The sequence below is a fragment of the Tachyglossus aculeatus genome, chromosome 11 (assembly GCF_015852505.1).
Source record: "Tachyglossus aculeatus isolate mTacAcu1 chromosome 11, mTacAcu1.pri, whole genome shotgun sequence".
Taxonomy (NCBI): Eukaryota; Metazoa; Chordata; class Mammalia; order Monotremata; family Tachyglossidae; genus Tachyglossus; species Tachyglossus aculeatus.
The window spans coordinates 25,036,923-25,053,214 of record NC_052076.1 but is presented as its reverse complement, the minus strand read 5'-3'; the positions used below and the strand labels follow the sequence as shown (position 1 = coordinate 25,053,214).

Below are 16,292 nucleotides of genomic sequence, written 5' to 3'. Positions count from 1 at the left end.
TGGGTAGGGACTGTATATGTTGCCAATATGTACTTCCCAAGCGCTTAGTACAGTGCTCTGCACATAGTAAGCGCTCAATAAATACGATTGATGATGATGATGCTTTGCACATATATGTTGCCAATTTGTACTTCCCAAGCACTTAGTACAGCGCTCTGCTCATAGTAAGCGCTCAATAAATACGATTGATGATGATGATGCTTTGCACATAGTAAGTGCTTAATAAATGCCATTAAAAATATAAAACACCCACCCCCCAGCCCTGGCCGGCTGGAAGTCCCACCCTACGGCTAGCCACCACTGCCTCATCCTTCTGGCCCCCGGGGGCTGCTCGACTTGGAGAGCGGAAGCGGGGCCCCCCCCGAGGTCCCCGCCGCCCGCTGTCTTCGCCTCAGTTTACCTTGAATGGGCGGGGGTCGGCCTGGCTTAGCGGTGCCGGCGGGCGGGCGGGCGAGTCGGCTCTGGGCGCCGGGGCGGCGAGAGGCGGACACGCTGGAAAGGAGGATGGGGTGGGAGTTGAGTGGGGAGGTGGTCCGGGGGGGAATGGGGATGGTGGGGGGCCGCAGCCCTGGTTTGGGCACCGGCAGGCACGGGTTGATCCGGAGCAAAGACCCCCCCATAAGCCCGCTCAACTCGCACTCTCACCTGACCGAGCGTCTCTTCCTCCGAGCGGCAGCGCTGGCGAGGGCCGGGCCGGGTCTTGGGGGGCGTCCTGGGGGCACCGGGGGGCCCTTGGTGGTGAACACGGCCGCGGGCCCCCCTGGCAGAACAGCAGGAGAACCATCAACCCAGTGGCTCCCAATCAATCTGCGCATCAGGCAGAAACTCCTCCCCCTGGGCTTCCAGGCTGGCCATCCATCCATCCCCTGGCCCCCTCCTACCTCACCTCCCTTCTCTCCTTCTCCATCGCAGCCCGCACCCTCCGCTCCTCCGCCGCTAATCTCCTCCCCGTACCTCGTTCTTGCCCGTCCCACCATCGACCCCCGACCCACGTCCTCCCCCGGGCCTGGAATGCCCCCAATCCCTCTGCCCATCTGCCCAGCTAGCTCTCTTCCTCCCTTCAAGGCCCTGCTGACTCTCACCTCCTCCAGGAGGCCTTCCCACACTCAGCCCCTTCCCTCCTCTCCCCCTCGCCCCCCTCCCCATCCCCCCATCTTACCTCCTTCCCTTCCCCACAGCACCTGTATATATGTTTGTGCATATTTATTACTCTATTTATGTATTTTACTTGTACATATCTATTCTATTTATTTTATTTTGTTAGTATGTTTGGTTTTGTTCTCTGTCTCCCCCTTTTAGACTGTGAGCCCACTGTTGGGTAGGGACTGTCTCTATATGTTGCCAATTTGTACTTCCCAAGCACTTAGTACTGTGCTCTGCACATAGTAAGCGCTCAATAGATATGATTGATTGATTGATTGATCAACCCGCCGGGAACGACACGGGCACACGCAAACTGATCCTTCCTCAAACCCCTCTTCCCCGCCAGCCATTCCGACAGGCCATTCGGCCATTTATTGACCGGCCAGGCTCAATCATCATCATCATCATCAATCGTATTTATTGAGCGCTTACCATGTGCAGAGCACTGGACTAAGCGCTTGGGAAGTACAAATTGGCAACATATAGAGACAGTCCCTACCCAACAGTGGGCTCACAGTCTAAAAGAAATACAGTTGAATGAATGAATGAATGATTATTATTACTATTACAATTCGGCAACAAATATAGTCCCTACCCAAGCAGCGTGGCTCAGTGGAAAGAGCCCGGGCTTTGGAGTCAGAGGTCATGGGTTCAAATCCCAGCTCTGCCATTTGTCAGCTGGGTGACTTTGGGCAAGTCACTTCTCTGGGCCTCAGTTCCCTCGTCTGGAAAATGGGGATTAAGACTGTGAGCCCCACATGGGACAACCTGATCACCTTGTATCCTCCCCAGCGCTTAGAACAGTGCTTTGCACATAGTAAGCGCTTAATAAATGCCATTATTATATTATTTTTATTTTGTTAGTATGTTTGGTTTTGTTCTCTGTCTCCCCCTTTTAGACTGTTAGCCCACTGTTGGGTAGGGACTGTCTCTATATGTTGCCAACGTGTACTTCCCAAGCGCTTAGTACAGTGCTCTGCACACAGTAAGTGCTCAATAAATACGATTGATTGATTGATTATTATTATTGGGCCGCCGGGACCCTGCGGCTCGAGATAATAATGATAAATACTAACCGTGGCTCGAGATAATAATAATAAATACTAACCATGGTATTCGCCAAGCTAGCTCTCTTCCACCCTTCAAGGCCCTACTGAGAGCTCACCTCCTCCAGGAGGCCTTCCCACACTCAGCCCCCTCCTTCCTCTCCCCCTCCTCCCCCTCGCCTTACCTCCTTCCCCTCCCCACAGCACCTGTATATATGTATATATGTATTTATTACTCTATTTTATTTGTATATATTTATTCTATTTATTTTATTTTGTTAATATGTTTGGTTTTGTTCTCTGTCTCCCCCTTCTAGACTGTGAGCCCACAGTTGGGTAGGGACCATCTCTATATGTTGCCAACTTGGACTTCCCAGGCGCTTAGTCCAGTGCTCTGCACACAGTAAGCGCTCAGTAAATACAATTGAGTGAATGAATGATTGTACAGATTTATTACTCTACTTTACTTGTACATATTTACTATTCTATTTTATTTTGTTAATATGTTTTGTTTTGATCTCTGTCTCCCCCTTCTAGACTGTGAGCCCACTGTGGGGTAGGGACCGTCTCTAGATGTTGCCAATTTTGTTAATATGTTTTGTTCTCTGTCTCCCCCTTCTAGACTGTGAGCCCACTGTTGCGTAGGGACCGTCTCTATATGTTGCCAACTTGGACTTCCCAAGCGCTTAGTCCAGTGCTCTGCACACAGTAAGCGCTCAGTAAATACAATTGAGTGAATGAATGATTGTACAGATTTATTACTCTACTTTACTTGTACATATTTACTATTCTATTTTATTTTGTTAATATGTTTTGTTTTGTTCTCTGTCTCCCCCTTCTAGACTGTGAGCCCACTGTGGGGTAGGGACCGTCTCTATATGTTGCCAATTTTGTTAATATGTTTTGTTTTGTTCTCTGTCTCCCCCTTCTAGACTGTGAGCCCACTGTAGGGTAGGGACCATCTCTATATGTTGCCAACTTGGACTTCCCAAGCGCTTAGTCCAGTGCTCTGCACACAGTAAGCGCTCAGTAAATACAATTGAGTGAATGAATGATTGTACAGATTTATTACTCTACTTTACTGGTACATATTTACTATTCTATTTTATTTTGTTAATATGTTTTGTTTTGTTCTCTGTCTCCCCCTTCTAGACTGTGCGCCCGCTGTTGGGTAGGGACCGTCTCTATACGTTGCCAACTTGTACTTCCCAAGCGCTTAGTCCAGTGCTCTGCACACAGTAAGCGCTCAGTAAATACAACTGAGTGAATGAATGATTGTACAGATTTATTACTCTACTTTACTTGTACATATTTACTATTCTATTTTATTTTGTTAATATGTTTTCTTTTGTTCTCTGTCTCCCCCTTCTAGACTGTGAGCCCGCTGTGGGGTAGGGACCGTCTCTATATGTTGCCAATTTTGTTAATATGTTTTGTTTTGTTCTCTGTCTCCTTCTAGACTGTGAGCCCACTGTGGGGTAGGGACCGTCTCTAGATGTTGCCAATTTTGTTAATATGTTTTGTTCTCTGTCTCCCCCTTCTAGACTGTGAGCCCACTGTTGGGTAGGGACCATCTCTATATGTTGCCAACTTGGACTTCCCAAGCGCTTAGTCCAGTGCTCCGCACACAGTAAGCGCTCAATAAATACGATTGATTGATTGATTGACCTGGAGTTTGGGGGCCGCGGGGAGGGGCATACCTGGGGATGAAGGGACCGGCCAGCCGGTCCTGGTTTCGGGGCACGTTCTCCCAGCCGGGGAACTCGCGGGCGCACGGCTGGCAGGTGGAGGCCGGGGCGGGCGCGCGGCCGCCGTCCGGGAGGTCGAAGGTGGCGTTGAGGTCTTGGCAGGGCGGGACCCAGGAGACGGAGCGGTTTTGGGCGGCGGAGGGTCCCAGGGGCTGCCGGGGCTTGGTGACGGTGGCGGGGCTGGCGCCGAAGGGGCAGTGGGGTGGGTCACCCTTGCCCACGGGGGTGCTGGTAGCCAGGCATTGCTCCGCCGCGGGCACCGGGCGCGGCGGCGGCCCCCGCCCCAGGCAGGGCAGGAAGGACTGGCGTTGCCGTTTGGCCTGGCGCGTGGGCACCGGGGCTCTCGTCCGCTCCGGGGGGCTCGGCTCCGACTGCCACCTCCTCTTCTTGCCGGGCGATCCGGAGACGGCGGGCTTCTCCTCCGGGGAAGGGGCCGGCTGCGGGTCTGGGCGAGAAGGGGGGCACAGGTCGGGGCAGCCAAGGGAGGGACATTTCGGGGGCGCACGGCTCGCGGGTAGACCCCTTTTAGACCGTGAGCCCACCGTTGGGTAGGGACCGTCTCTATCTGTTGCCAACTTGGACTTCCCAAGCGCTTAGTCCAGTGCTTTGTAATAATAATGACGGCATTTATTAAGCGCTTACTATGTGCAAAGCACCGTTCTAAGCGCTGGGGGGGGGGATACGAGGTGATCGGGTTGTCCCACGGGGGGCTCACGGTCTTAATCCTCATTTTACAGATGAGGGAACTGAGGCCCAGAGAAGCGAGGTGACTTGCCCGAGGTCACACAGCTGACAATTGGCGGAGTCAATTGTACACAGTACAGCCTTTGTACACGGTAAGTGCTCAATAAATACGATCATCATCAATCGTATTTATTGAGCGCTTACTATGTGCAGAGCACTGTACTAAGCGCTTGGGAAGTACAAATTGGCAACATATAGAGACAGTCCCTACCCAACAGTGGGCTCACAGTCTAAAAGGGGGAGACAGAGAACAAAACCAAACATACTAACAAAATAAAATAAATAGAATAGATATGTATAAATAAAATAGATAAATAAATAAATAGAGTAATAAATATGTACAAACATATATACATATATACGATTGATTGATTGAGCGGGCACACGGCCGTCCTCGGGGAGGTCCGAGGGGCCACTGGGGTCTTGGCAGGGCCCAGGGCGTGGAGCAGTTTTGGGTGGCAGAGGGGGAGGACGGGGACCCAGGGAGACCCCGGGCCACGTGGTGGGCCCAGGGTCCGAGGTGGGACATGGCGGGGGGTCGGGGGCAGGACTGGTAATAATAATTCTAATAATTATGACATTTGTTAAGCACTTACTATGTGCCAAGCACTGTTCTAAGCACCGGGGAAGACTGTGAGCCTGTTGCTGGGTAATAATCATAATAATAGTGGCATTTATTAAGCACTTACTATGTGCCAAGCACTGTTCTAAGCACTGGGGAAGACTGTGAGCCCATTGCTGGGTAATAATAATAATAATTATAATAATGATGGCATTTATTAAGCACTTACTATGTGCCAAGCACCGTTCTAAGCACTGGGGAAGACTGTGAGCCCGTTGCTGGGTAATAATAATAATAATTATAATAATGATGGCATTTATTAAGCACTTACTATGTGCCAAGCACCGTTCTAAGCACTGGGGAAGACTGTGAGCCCGTTGCTGGATAATAATAATAATAATAATAATGATAATGGCATTTATTAAGCGCTTACTATGTGCCAAGCACTGTTCTAAGCACCGGGGAAGACTGTGAGCCCAGTGTTGGGTAATAATCATAATAATAATGGCATTTATTAAGCGCTTACTATGTGCCAAGCACTGTTCTAAGCACTGGGGAAGACTGTGAGCCCGTTGCTGGGTAATAATAATAATAATTATAATAATGATGGCATTTATTAAGCACTTACTATGTGCCAAGCACCGTTCTAAGCACTGGGGAAGACTGTGAGCCCGTTGCTGGATAATAATAATGATAATAATAATAATAATAATAATAATGGCATTTATTAAGCGCTTACTATGTGCCAAGCACTGTTCTAAGCACCGGGGAAGACTGTGAGCCCAGTGTTGGGTAATAATCATAATAATAATGGCATTTATTAAGCACTTACTATGTGCCAAGCACTGTTCTAAGCACTGGGGAAGACTGTGAGCCCGTTGTTGGGTAATAATCATAATAATAATGGCATTTATTAAGCGCTTACTATGTGCCAAGCACCGTTCTAAGCACCGGGGAAGACTGTGAGCCCGTTGTTGGGTAATAATAATAATAATAATGGCATTTATTAAGCGCTTACTATGTGTCAAGCACTGTTCTAAGCACCAGGGAAGACTGTGAGCCCGTTGCTGGGTAATAATAATAGTAATAATGGCATTTATTAAGCGCTTACTATGTGCCAAGCACTGTTCTAAGCACTGGGGAAGACTGTGAGCCCGTTGCTGGGTAATAATAATAGTAATAATGGCATTTATTAAGCGCTTACTATGTGCCAAGCACTGTTCTAAGCGCTGGGGAGGTTACAAGGTGATCAGGCTGTCCCACGGGGGGCTCACAGTCTTCATCCCCATTTTACAGTTGAGGGAACTGAGGCCCAGAGAAGTGAAGTGACTTGCCCGAAGTCACCCAGCTGACAATTGGCAGAGCCGGGATTTGAACCCATGACCTCTGACTCCAAAGCCCGGGCTCTTTTCCACTGAGCCACGCTGCTTGGGTAGGGACTGTCTCTATTTGTTGCCGAATTGTAATAATAATAACTCATTCATTCATTCAATTGTATTTATTGAGCGCTTACTGTGTGCAGAGCACTGACTTTGGGCAAGTCACTTCACTATGTTGCCAACTTGTACTTCCCAAGCGCTTAGTGCACTGCGTGCTTAACGCACACAGTAAGCGCTCAATAAATGCGATTGATTGATTGATTCTCTGGGCCTCAGTTCCCTCCTCTGTAAAACGGGGATAAAGACTGTGAGCCCCGCGGGGGGCAACCCGATCACCTTGTAACCCCCCCAGCGCTTAGAACAGTGCTTCAGTCATTCGTTCATTCATTCTGTCGTATTTATCTGATTACCTTGTATCTACCCCAGCGCTTAGAACAGTGCTTTGCACATAGTAAGCGCTTAACAAATACCAACATTATTATTATTATTATTATTATTTATCGAGCGCTTACTGTGCGCAGAGCACTGGACTGAGCGCTTGGGAAGTAGGGAAGCAAGCGCGGCTCAGCGGAAAGAGCCCGGGCTTTGAAGTCAGAGGTCGTCGGTTCAAATCCCGGCTCTGCCACTGGTCAGCCGTGTGACTTTGGGCAAGTCCCTTCACTTCTCTGGGCCTCGGTTACCTCCTCTGTAAAATGGGGATGAAGACTGTGAGCCCCTCGTGGGACAGCCCGATCACCTTGTAAATTCCCCAGCGCTTAGAACAGTGCTTTGCACATAGTAAGCGCTTAATAAATGCCATCATTATTATTATTACGCTTCTCTGGGCCTCGGTTACCTCCTCTGTAAAATGGGGATGAAGACTGTGAGCCCCCTGTGGGACAGCCCGATCACCTTGTAAATTCCCCAGCGCTTAGAACAGTGCTTTGCACGTAGTAAGCGCTTAATAAATGCCATCATCATTATTATCATTAATATTATTATTATTATATATAACATATAATATAATATACATTGTATTACATATAATATATTATAATATATTATAATAATATTATACATAATATATAATATACATTACATTATATACAATATATTATATTATAATAATATTATACATAATATATAATATACATTATATTATATATAATATATTATAATACATTATATTACATATACTATATTATAATATATTATATTATAATAATATTATACATAATATATAATATACATTGTATTATATATAATATATTATATTATAATAATATTATGCATAATATATAATATACATTATATTACACATGATATATTATAATACATTATATTATAATAATATTATAATATTATTAATGATATAATATTATTATTATGTTGCCAATTTGTACTTCCCAAGCGCTTAGCACAGTGCTCTGCACATAGTAAGCGCTCAATAAATACGATTGATGATGATGATGATTATTTGAACCCACGACCTCCGACTCCAAAGCCCGGGCTCTTTCCACTGCGCCACGCTGTGGGAATCTGGCAGGGACACTGTTTGGACCGGGATGCTTACCCTCTCCAATTCCCGGGAGTCCCTCCGGGGACGGATCAGCGTCGCCGCCGTGGTCCTCCTCCTCCTCCTCCTCCCGGTCGCCGTCCTCCGCCCACGGCACGCTCTTCTCTTCCCACACCAGCCTCCTCAGGGCCGCAAACTCGGAGATCACGTCAGGGGTCAGAAGATCGGCCGCCTTCAGGAGGGCGTACTGCCGCCGGGCCAGGCCCAGCACCGTCTCGGCCAGCCTGGGAGACCCGGGAGCCGGGACGAGAATTAATCACGGTCCTTGGGAAGCGCTTACTATGTGTCAAGCACTGTGCTAACAGCTGGGGAAACTCCTCACCCTGGGCTTCCAGGCTGTCCATCCCCTCGCCCCCTCCTACCTCACCTCCCTTCTCTCCTTCTCCAGCGCAGCCCGCACCCTCCGCTCCTCCACTGCTGATCTTACCTCCTTCCCTTCCCCACAGCACCTGTATAGATGTATATATGGTTGTACATATTTATTACTCTATTTATTTATTTATTTTACTTGTACATTTCTATCCTATTTATTTTATGTTGTTGGTATGTTTGGTTCTGTTCTCTGTCTCCCCCTTTTAGACTGTGAGCCCACTGTTGGGTAGGGACTGTCTCTATGTGTTGCCAATCTGTACTTCCCAAGCGCTTAGTACAGTGCTCTGCACATAGTAAGCGCTCAATAAATACGATTGATTGATTGATTGATTGATTGATCTCCTCCCCGTACCTCGCTCTCGCCCGTCCCGTCATCCCCCGGGCCTGGAATGCCCTCCCTCTGCCCATCCGCCGAGCTCGCTTGAAGGGCCTCCCTTCAAGGCCCTGCTGAGAGCTCACCTCCTCCAGGAGGCCTTCCCAGACTGAGCCCCTTCCTTCCTCTCCCCCTCGTCCCCCTCTCCATCCCCCCATCTTACCTCCCTCCCTTCCCCACAGCACCTGTATATATGGATATATGTTTGTACATATTTTTTTACTCTATTTATTTATTTAATTTATTTGTACATATCTATTTTATTTTGTTAGTATGTTTGGTTTTGTTCTCTGTCTCCCCCTTTTAGACTGTGAGCCCACTGTTGGGTAGGGACTGTCTCTATATGTTGCCAATTTGTACTTCCCAAGCGCTTAGTCCAGTGCTCTGCACATAGTAAGCGCTCAATAAATACGATTGATGATGATGATGGGGTATTCATTCATTCATTCAACAGATGTATGTGTCGAGCACTGTTCTAAGAGCTGGGGTATTTATTCATTCAATCGGATAACGGTCCCTACCCGACAGCGGGCTCACAGGCTAGAAGGGGAAACGGACCATTAAACCAAACAGATTAACAAAAGAAAATGAATAGAATATTCATTCATTCATTCAATCGTATTGATTGAGCGCTTACTGTGTGCAGAGCACTGGATTAAGCGCTTGGGAAGTCCAAGTTGGCGACGTATAGAGACGGTCCCTACCCGACAGCGGGCTCACAGGCTAGAAGGGGGAGACGGACCACAAAACAAAACATATTAACAAATGAAAATAAACAGAATATTCATTCATTCAATCGTATTGAGCGCTTACTGTGTGCAGAGCACTGGACTAAGCGCTTGGGAAGGCCAAGTTGGCAACATTTAGAGATAGTCCCTACCCGACAGCGGGCTCACAGTCTGGAAGGGGGAGACAGAGAACAAAATATATTAACAAAAGAAAATAAATAGAATATTCATTCATTCATTCGTAATTATTCATTCATTCATTCATATTTATTGAGCGCTTACTGTGGACAGAGCACTGGACTAAGCGCTTGGGAAGTACGAGTTGGCAACATATAGTGACGGTCCCTACCCAACAGTGGGCTCACAGTCTGGAAAGGGGAGACAGAGAACAACACAAAACATATTAACAAAAGAAAATAAATAGAACATTCATTCATTCAATCATATTTATTGACCGCTTACTGTGTGCAGAGCACTGTAGTAAGCACTTGGGAAGTACACGTTGGCAACACCTAGAGATAGTCCCTACCCAACAGTGGGCTCACAGGCTAGAAGGGGGAGATAGACAACAAAACAAAACATATTAACAAAAGAAAATAAATAGAATATTCATTCATTCATTCATTCAATCGTATTTATTCATTCATTCAATCGTATTTATTGAGCGCTGACTGTGTGCAGAGCACTGGACTAAGTGCTTGGGAAGGCCAAGTTGGCAACATCTAGAGACGGTCCCTACCCAACAGTGAGCTCACAGTCTAGAAGGGGGAGACAGACAACAAAACATATTAACAAAATAAATAGAATAAATATGTACAAATAAAATAAATAGAGTAATAAATACATACAAACATATATACATATATACAGGTGCTATGGGGAGGGGAAGGAGGTAAGGCGGGGGGGATGGGGAGGAGGGGGAGAGGAAGGGGGGTAGATACAAGTTAATAATAATAATAATAATGGTGGCATTTATTAAGCACTTACTATGTGCCAAGCCCTGTTCTAAGTGCTGGGGAGGTTACAAGGTGATCAGGTTGTCCCACGGGGGGCTCCCAGTCTTCATCCCCATTTTCCAGATGAGGTCACTGAGGCCCAGAGAAGTGAAGTGACTTGCCCACAGTCACTCACACAGCTGACAATTGGCGGAGCCGGGATTTGAACCCATGACCTCTGACTCCAAAGCCCGGGCTCTTTCCACTGAGCCACGCTGCTTCTTTAATGAGGTTGGACGCAGTCCCTGTCCCACGTGAGGATCGCGCTCTTAATCCCCATTTTACGGATGAGGTAACTGAGGCCCGGAGAAGTGAAGCGACTTGCCCGAGGTGATGATGATGTTGATGATGGCGTTTATTAAGCGCTTACTATGTTCTAAGGTCACACAGCAGCCATGTGGCGGAGCCGGGATTAGAACCCAGGTCCTTCTGATTCCCAGGCCCGTGCAGAAGCAGCGTGGTTCAGTGGAAAGAGCCCGGGCTTTGGAGTCAGAGGTCATGGGTTCAAATCCCAGCTCCGCCACTTGTCAGCTGGGTGACCTTGGGCAAGTCACTTCACTTCTCTGTGCCTCAGTTCCCTCATCTGGAAAATAGGGATTAAGACTGTGAGCCTCTCCATGGGACAACCTGATCACCTTGTATCCCCCCAGCGCTTAGAACAGTGCTTTGCACATAGTAAACGCTTAATAAATGCCAGCATTATCATCATCACTAAACCATGTTGCTTTGTAGTCCAGTGCTCTGCACACAGTAAGCGCTCAATAAATACGACTGAATGAATGAATGATGAAGGATCAGTTGCGCCCGATCCAAATAGGTAAGCTACCCCTAGGAGAAGCAGCATGGCTCAGTGGAAAGAGCTCGGGCTTTGGAGTCAGAGGTCATGGGTTCAAATCCCGGCTCCGCCAATTGCCAGCTGTGTGACCTTGGGCCAGTCACTTAACTTCTCTGGGCCTCAGTTCCCTCATCTGTAAAACGGGGATTGACTGTGAGCCCCCTGTGGGGCAACCTGATCACCTTGTATCCCCCCAGCACTTAGAACAGTGCTTTGCACATAGTAAGCGCTTAATAAATGCCATTATTATTATTTGGAGTCAGAGGTCATGGGTTCGAATGCTGGCTCCGCCACTTGTCAGCTGGGTGACTTTGGGCGAGTCACTTCACTTCTCTGGGCCTCAGTTCCCTCATCTGGAAAATGGGGATGAAGACCGTGAGCCCCCCGTGGGACCACCTGATCACCTTGTAACCTCCCCAGCGCTTAGTACAGTGCTTGGCACCTAGTATATATGTATACTAGTATATATGTATAGTATATACATATATGTATATACTATATGTATAGTATATACCTGTGTATATGTATATGTGTTTGTACATATTTTTTACTCTATTTATTTATTTATTTTATTTGTACATATTTATTCTATTTATTTTATTTTGTTAGTATGTTTGGTTTTGTTCTCCGTCTCCCCCTTTTAGACTGTGAGCCCACTGTTGGGCAGGGACTGTCTCTATATGTTGCCAATTTGTACTTCCCAAGCGCTTAGTACAGTGCTCTGCACATAGTAAGCGCTCAATAAATATGATTGATGATGATGATGATGATAGTAAGCACTTAATAAATGCCATGATTAAAAAAAGTGGGTCCCACAGCTTCCACTCCCAATCCATAGCAGGCCCCAGGGGAGAGAGTGGCCCTCTTCTCTGAGCCTCAGTTTCCCACCTTGGAAGGTTCAAGCCCATTCCTGGGGAGGGGGAGAAATCGGGGCGAGGTTGCGGGTTCGGGGCAGTGCCGGGCAGACCCCCGCTACCCCGAGCCCCAGCGGGCGGCTAATAAGCTGCTGAGTGTTCAGGCCAGCGTCTCCACTGAGTCCGGAACAGACGGGCCCCGGCAGGGAAGAAGAGTCGGCAGCCTCTTGGAAGTGGAAGGGATCCAGGGAGGAACCCGGGACGGGCAAGGCCAGAGAAGCGGCGTGGCTCAGTGGAAAGAGCCCGGGCTTTGGAGTCAGAGGTCATGGGTTCAAATCCCGGCCCTGCCAATTGTCAGCTGGGTGACTTTGGGCAAGTCACCTCACTTCTCTGGGCCTCAGTTCCCTCATCTGGAAAATGGGGATGAAGACTGGGAGCCCCCCGCGGGGCAACCTGATCACCTTGTAGCCTCCCCAGCGCTTAGAACAATGCTTTGCACATAGTAAGCGCTTAACAAATACCATTATTATTATTATTACTATTGTCAGCTGTGGGACAAATCCTTTGTGCCTCAGTGACCTCATCTGTAAATTGGGGATGAAGACTGGGAGCCCCCTGTGGGACCACCTGATCACCTTGCAGCCTCCCCAGCGCTTAGAACAGTGCTTTGCACATAGTAAGCGCTTAACAAATACCATTATTATTATTATTACTATTGCCAGCGGCACAAATTCTCTCTGCCTCAGTTCCCTCATCTGTAAAACGGGGATGAAGACTGGGAGCCCCCCACGGGACAACCTGATCACCTTGCAGCCTCCCCAGCGCTTAGAACAGTGCTTTGCACATAGTAAGCGCTTAATAAATGCCATCATTATTATTATTACTATTGTCAGCTGTGGGACAAATCCTCTGTGCCTCAGTGACCTCATCTGTAAAACGGGGATGAAGACTGGGAGCCCCCCGCGGGGCAACCCAATCACCTTGCAGCCTCCCCAGCGCTTAGAACAGTGCTTGGCACATAGTAAGCGCTTAATAAATGCCATCAATCAATCAATCGTATTTATTGAGCGCTTACTGTGTGCAGAGCACTGTACTAAGCGCTTGGGAAGTACAAGTTGGCAACATATAGAGACAGTCCTTACCCAACAGTGGGCTCACAGTCTAAAAGGGGGAGACAGAGAACCAAACGAAACATACTAACAAAATAAAATAAATAGAATAGATATGTACAGGTAAAATAAATAGAGTAATAAATATGTACAAACATATATACATCATTATTATTAGTCTCGTCAGCTGTGTGAAATTCTCTGTGCCTCAGTGACCTCATCTGTAAAATGGGGATGAAGACTGGGAGCCCCCCGTGGGACAACCTGATCACCTTGTAGCCTCCCCAGCGCTTAGAACAGTGCTTGGCACATAGTAAGCGCTTACTAAATGCCGTTAAAATAAAAAAAAAAGAGGCGTGGACGCTCACCTCCTGGTTCGGTCGGCACCAGAGGGCCGCAGGGACACGGAGTTTCCTGTCGCTGTTTCTTGAGGCCTGGTCAGTGGCGAGACGGGGCTGGGCCCTGGTGTCCGGTCCTGATGATAATTGTGGTATTTGTTAAGCGCTCACTGTGTGCCAGGCACTGTACTAAGCGCTGGAACGGATGCAAGGTGATCAGGTTGTCCCACGGGGGGCTCCCAGTCTTAATCCCCATTTCCCAGATGGGGCAACTGAGGCACAGCGAAGTGACTTGCCAAGGTCACACAGAGGAGCAGCGTGGCTCAGTGGAAAGAGCCCGGGCTTTGGAGTCGGAGGTCCTGGGTTCCAATCCCGGCTCCGCCACTTGTCAGCTGGGTGACTTTGGGCAAACCACTTCACTTCTCTGGGCCTCAGTTCCCTCATTTGGAAAATGGGGATGAAGACCGTGAGCCTCCCGTGGGACAACCGGATCACCTTGTAACCTCCCCAGCGCTTAGAAGAGTGCACCTAGTAAACGCTTAATAAATGCCATTATTAATTAATTAATTAATTAATTAAGTGGCCCTACAGAGGAAGGAGGTGTTGGAGCACATGAGGGGTGCTCTGTCCCTGGGCAAGAGAGCACAGCCCACTTATTCATTCAATCGTATTCATTCATTCATTCATTCAATTGTATTTATTGAGCGCTTACTGTGTGCAGGGCACTGGACTAAGAGCTTGAAAAAAATACGGAACGCTTCACGGATTCGCGCGTCATCCTTGCGCAGGGACCTTGCTAATCTTCTCTGTATCGTTCCAGTTTTGGTATACGTGCTGCCGAAGCGCTTACTGTGTGCAGAGCACTGTACTAAGCGCTTGGGAAGTCCAAGTTGGTGCACTCAGTCTTAAGCCCTGCTCCAGCCCCCTCGGCCCCACTGCAGCCCCCTCAACCAGTCCTACAGATTCTCCCCCTTCTAGACCGTGAGCCCGTTGTTGGGTAGGGACCATCTCTAGATGTTGCCAACTTGGACTTCCCAAGCGCTTAGTACAGTGCTCTGCACACAGTAAGCGCTCAATAAATACGATTGATTGATTGATTGTTGGGTAGGGACTGTCTCTGTCTCTCTCCCCCTCCATCCCCCCCGCCTTACCTCCTTCCCCTCCCCACAGCACCTGGATATATGTATAGATGTTTGCACATATTTATTACTCTATTTTATTTGTACATATTTATTCTCTTTATTTTATTTTGTTAATATGTTTTGTTTTGTTTTCTGTCTCCCCCTTCTAGCCTGTGAGTCCGCTGTTGGGTGGGGACCGTCTCCAGATGTTGCCGACTTGGACTTCCCAAGCGCTTAGTCCAGTGCTCTGCACACAGTAAGCGCTCAATAAATACGATTGAATGGATGAATGAATGAATGTATATATGTTTGTATGTACTTATTACTCTATTTATTGATTTATTTTATTTGTGCAAATTTATTCTCTTTATTTTATTTTGTTAATATGTTTTGTTTTGTCATCCGTTCTCCCCCTTCTAGACTGTGAGCCCGCTGGTGGGTGGGGACTGTCTCTATCTGTTGCCAACTTGGACTTCCCAAGCGCTTAGTCCAGTGCTCTGCACACAGTAAGTGCTTAATAAATACGATTGAATGGATGAATGAATGAATGCATATATGTTCGTATGTATTTATTACTCTATTTATTGATTTATTTATTTGTACATATTTATTCTATTTATTTTATTTTGTTAATATGTTTTGTTTTGTTGTCTGTCTCCCCCTTCTAGACTGTGAGCCCACTGTTGGGTGGGGACCGTCTCTAGATGTTGCTGACTTGGACTTCCCAAGCGCTTAGTCCAGTGCTCTGCACACAGTAAGCGCTCAATAAATACGATTGAATGGATGAATGAATGAATGTATATATGTTTGTATGTATTTATTACTCGATTTATTTTATTTGTACATATTTATTCTCTTTATTTTATTTTGTTAATATGTTTTGTTTTGTTCTCTGTCTCCCCCTTCTAGCCTGTGAGCCCGCTGTTGGGTAGGGACCGCCTCTAGATGTTGCCAACTTGGACTTCCCAAGCGCTTAGTCCAGTGCTTACTGCACACAGTAAGCGCTCAATAAATACAACAATGGATGAATGAATGTATATATGTTTGTATGTATTTATTACTCTATTGATTTATTTTATTTGTACAAATTTACTCTCTTTATTTTATTTTGTTAATATGTTTTGTTTTGTTCTCTGTCTCCCCCTTCTAGCCTGTGAGCCCGCCGTTGGGTAGGGACCGTCTCTAGATGTTGCCGACTTGGCCTTCCCAAGCGCTGAGTCCAGTGCTCTGCACACAGTAAGCGCTCAATAAATACAATTGAATGAATGAATGATACCAGTTTGTCCTTCCCAAGCGCTTAGTCCAGTGCTCTGCACACAGTAAGCGCTCAATAAATACGATTGAATGAATTCTGCTTTGCTCCCTGGGTCAGGAGAGCTCTACCTGGGAA

General features: G+C 47.2%; 1 protein-coding gene and 1 non-coding gene across 2 annotated transcripts in view; both read right to left on the bottom strand.

Moving 5' to 3' along the window:
* Positions 1–426: 426 nt before the first annotated feature.
* KIF18B (kinesin family member 18B) overlaps positions 427–16,292 on the bottom strand; it is a 31,793-nt gene continuing 15,927 nt past the window's right edge. Inside the window, 6 exon segments of the mRNA XM_038754613.1 lie at positions 427–492; positions 634–689; positions 692–760; positions 3,891–4,382; positions 8,175–8,401; positions 13,812–13,918. Coding sequence (XP_038610541.1) covers positions 427–492; positions 634–689; positions 692–760; positions 3,891–4,382; positions 8,175–8,401; positions 13,812–13,918 — 1,017 coding nt within the window.
* Positions 14,525–14,627, bottom strand: LOC119935455. Its single transcript, XR_005453337.1, has one exon. It is a non-coding gene; the product is annotated as a U6 spliceosomal RNA (small nuclear RNA).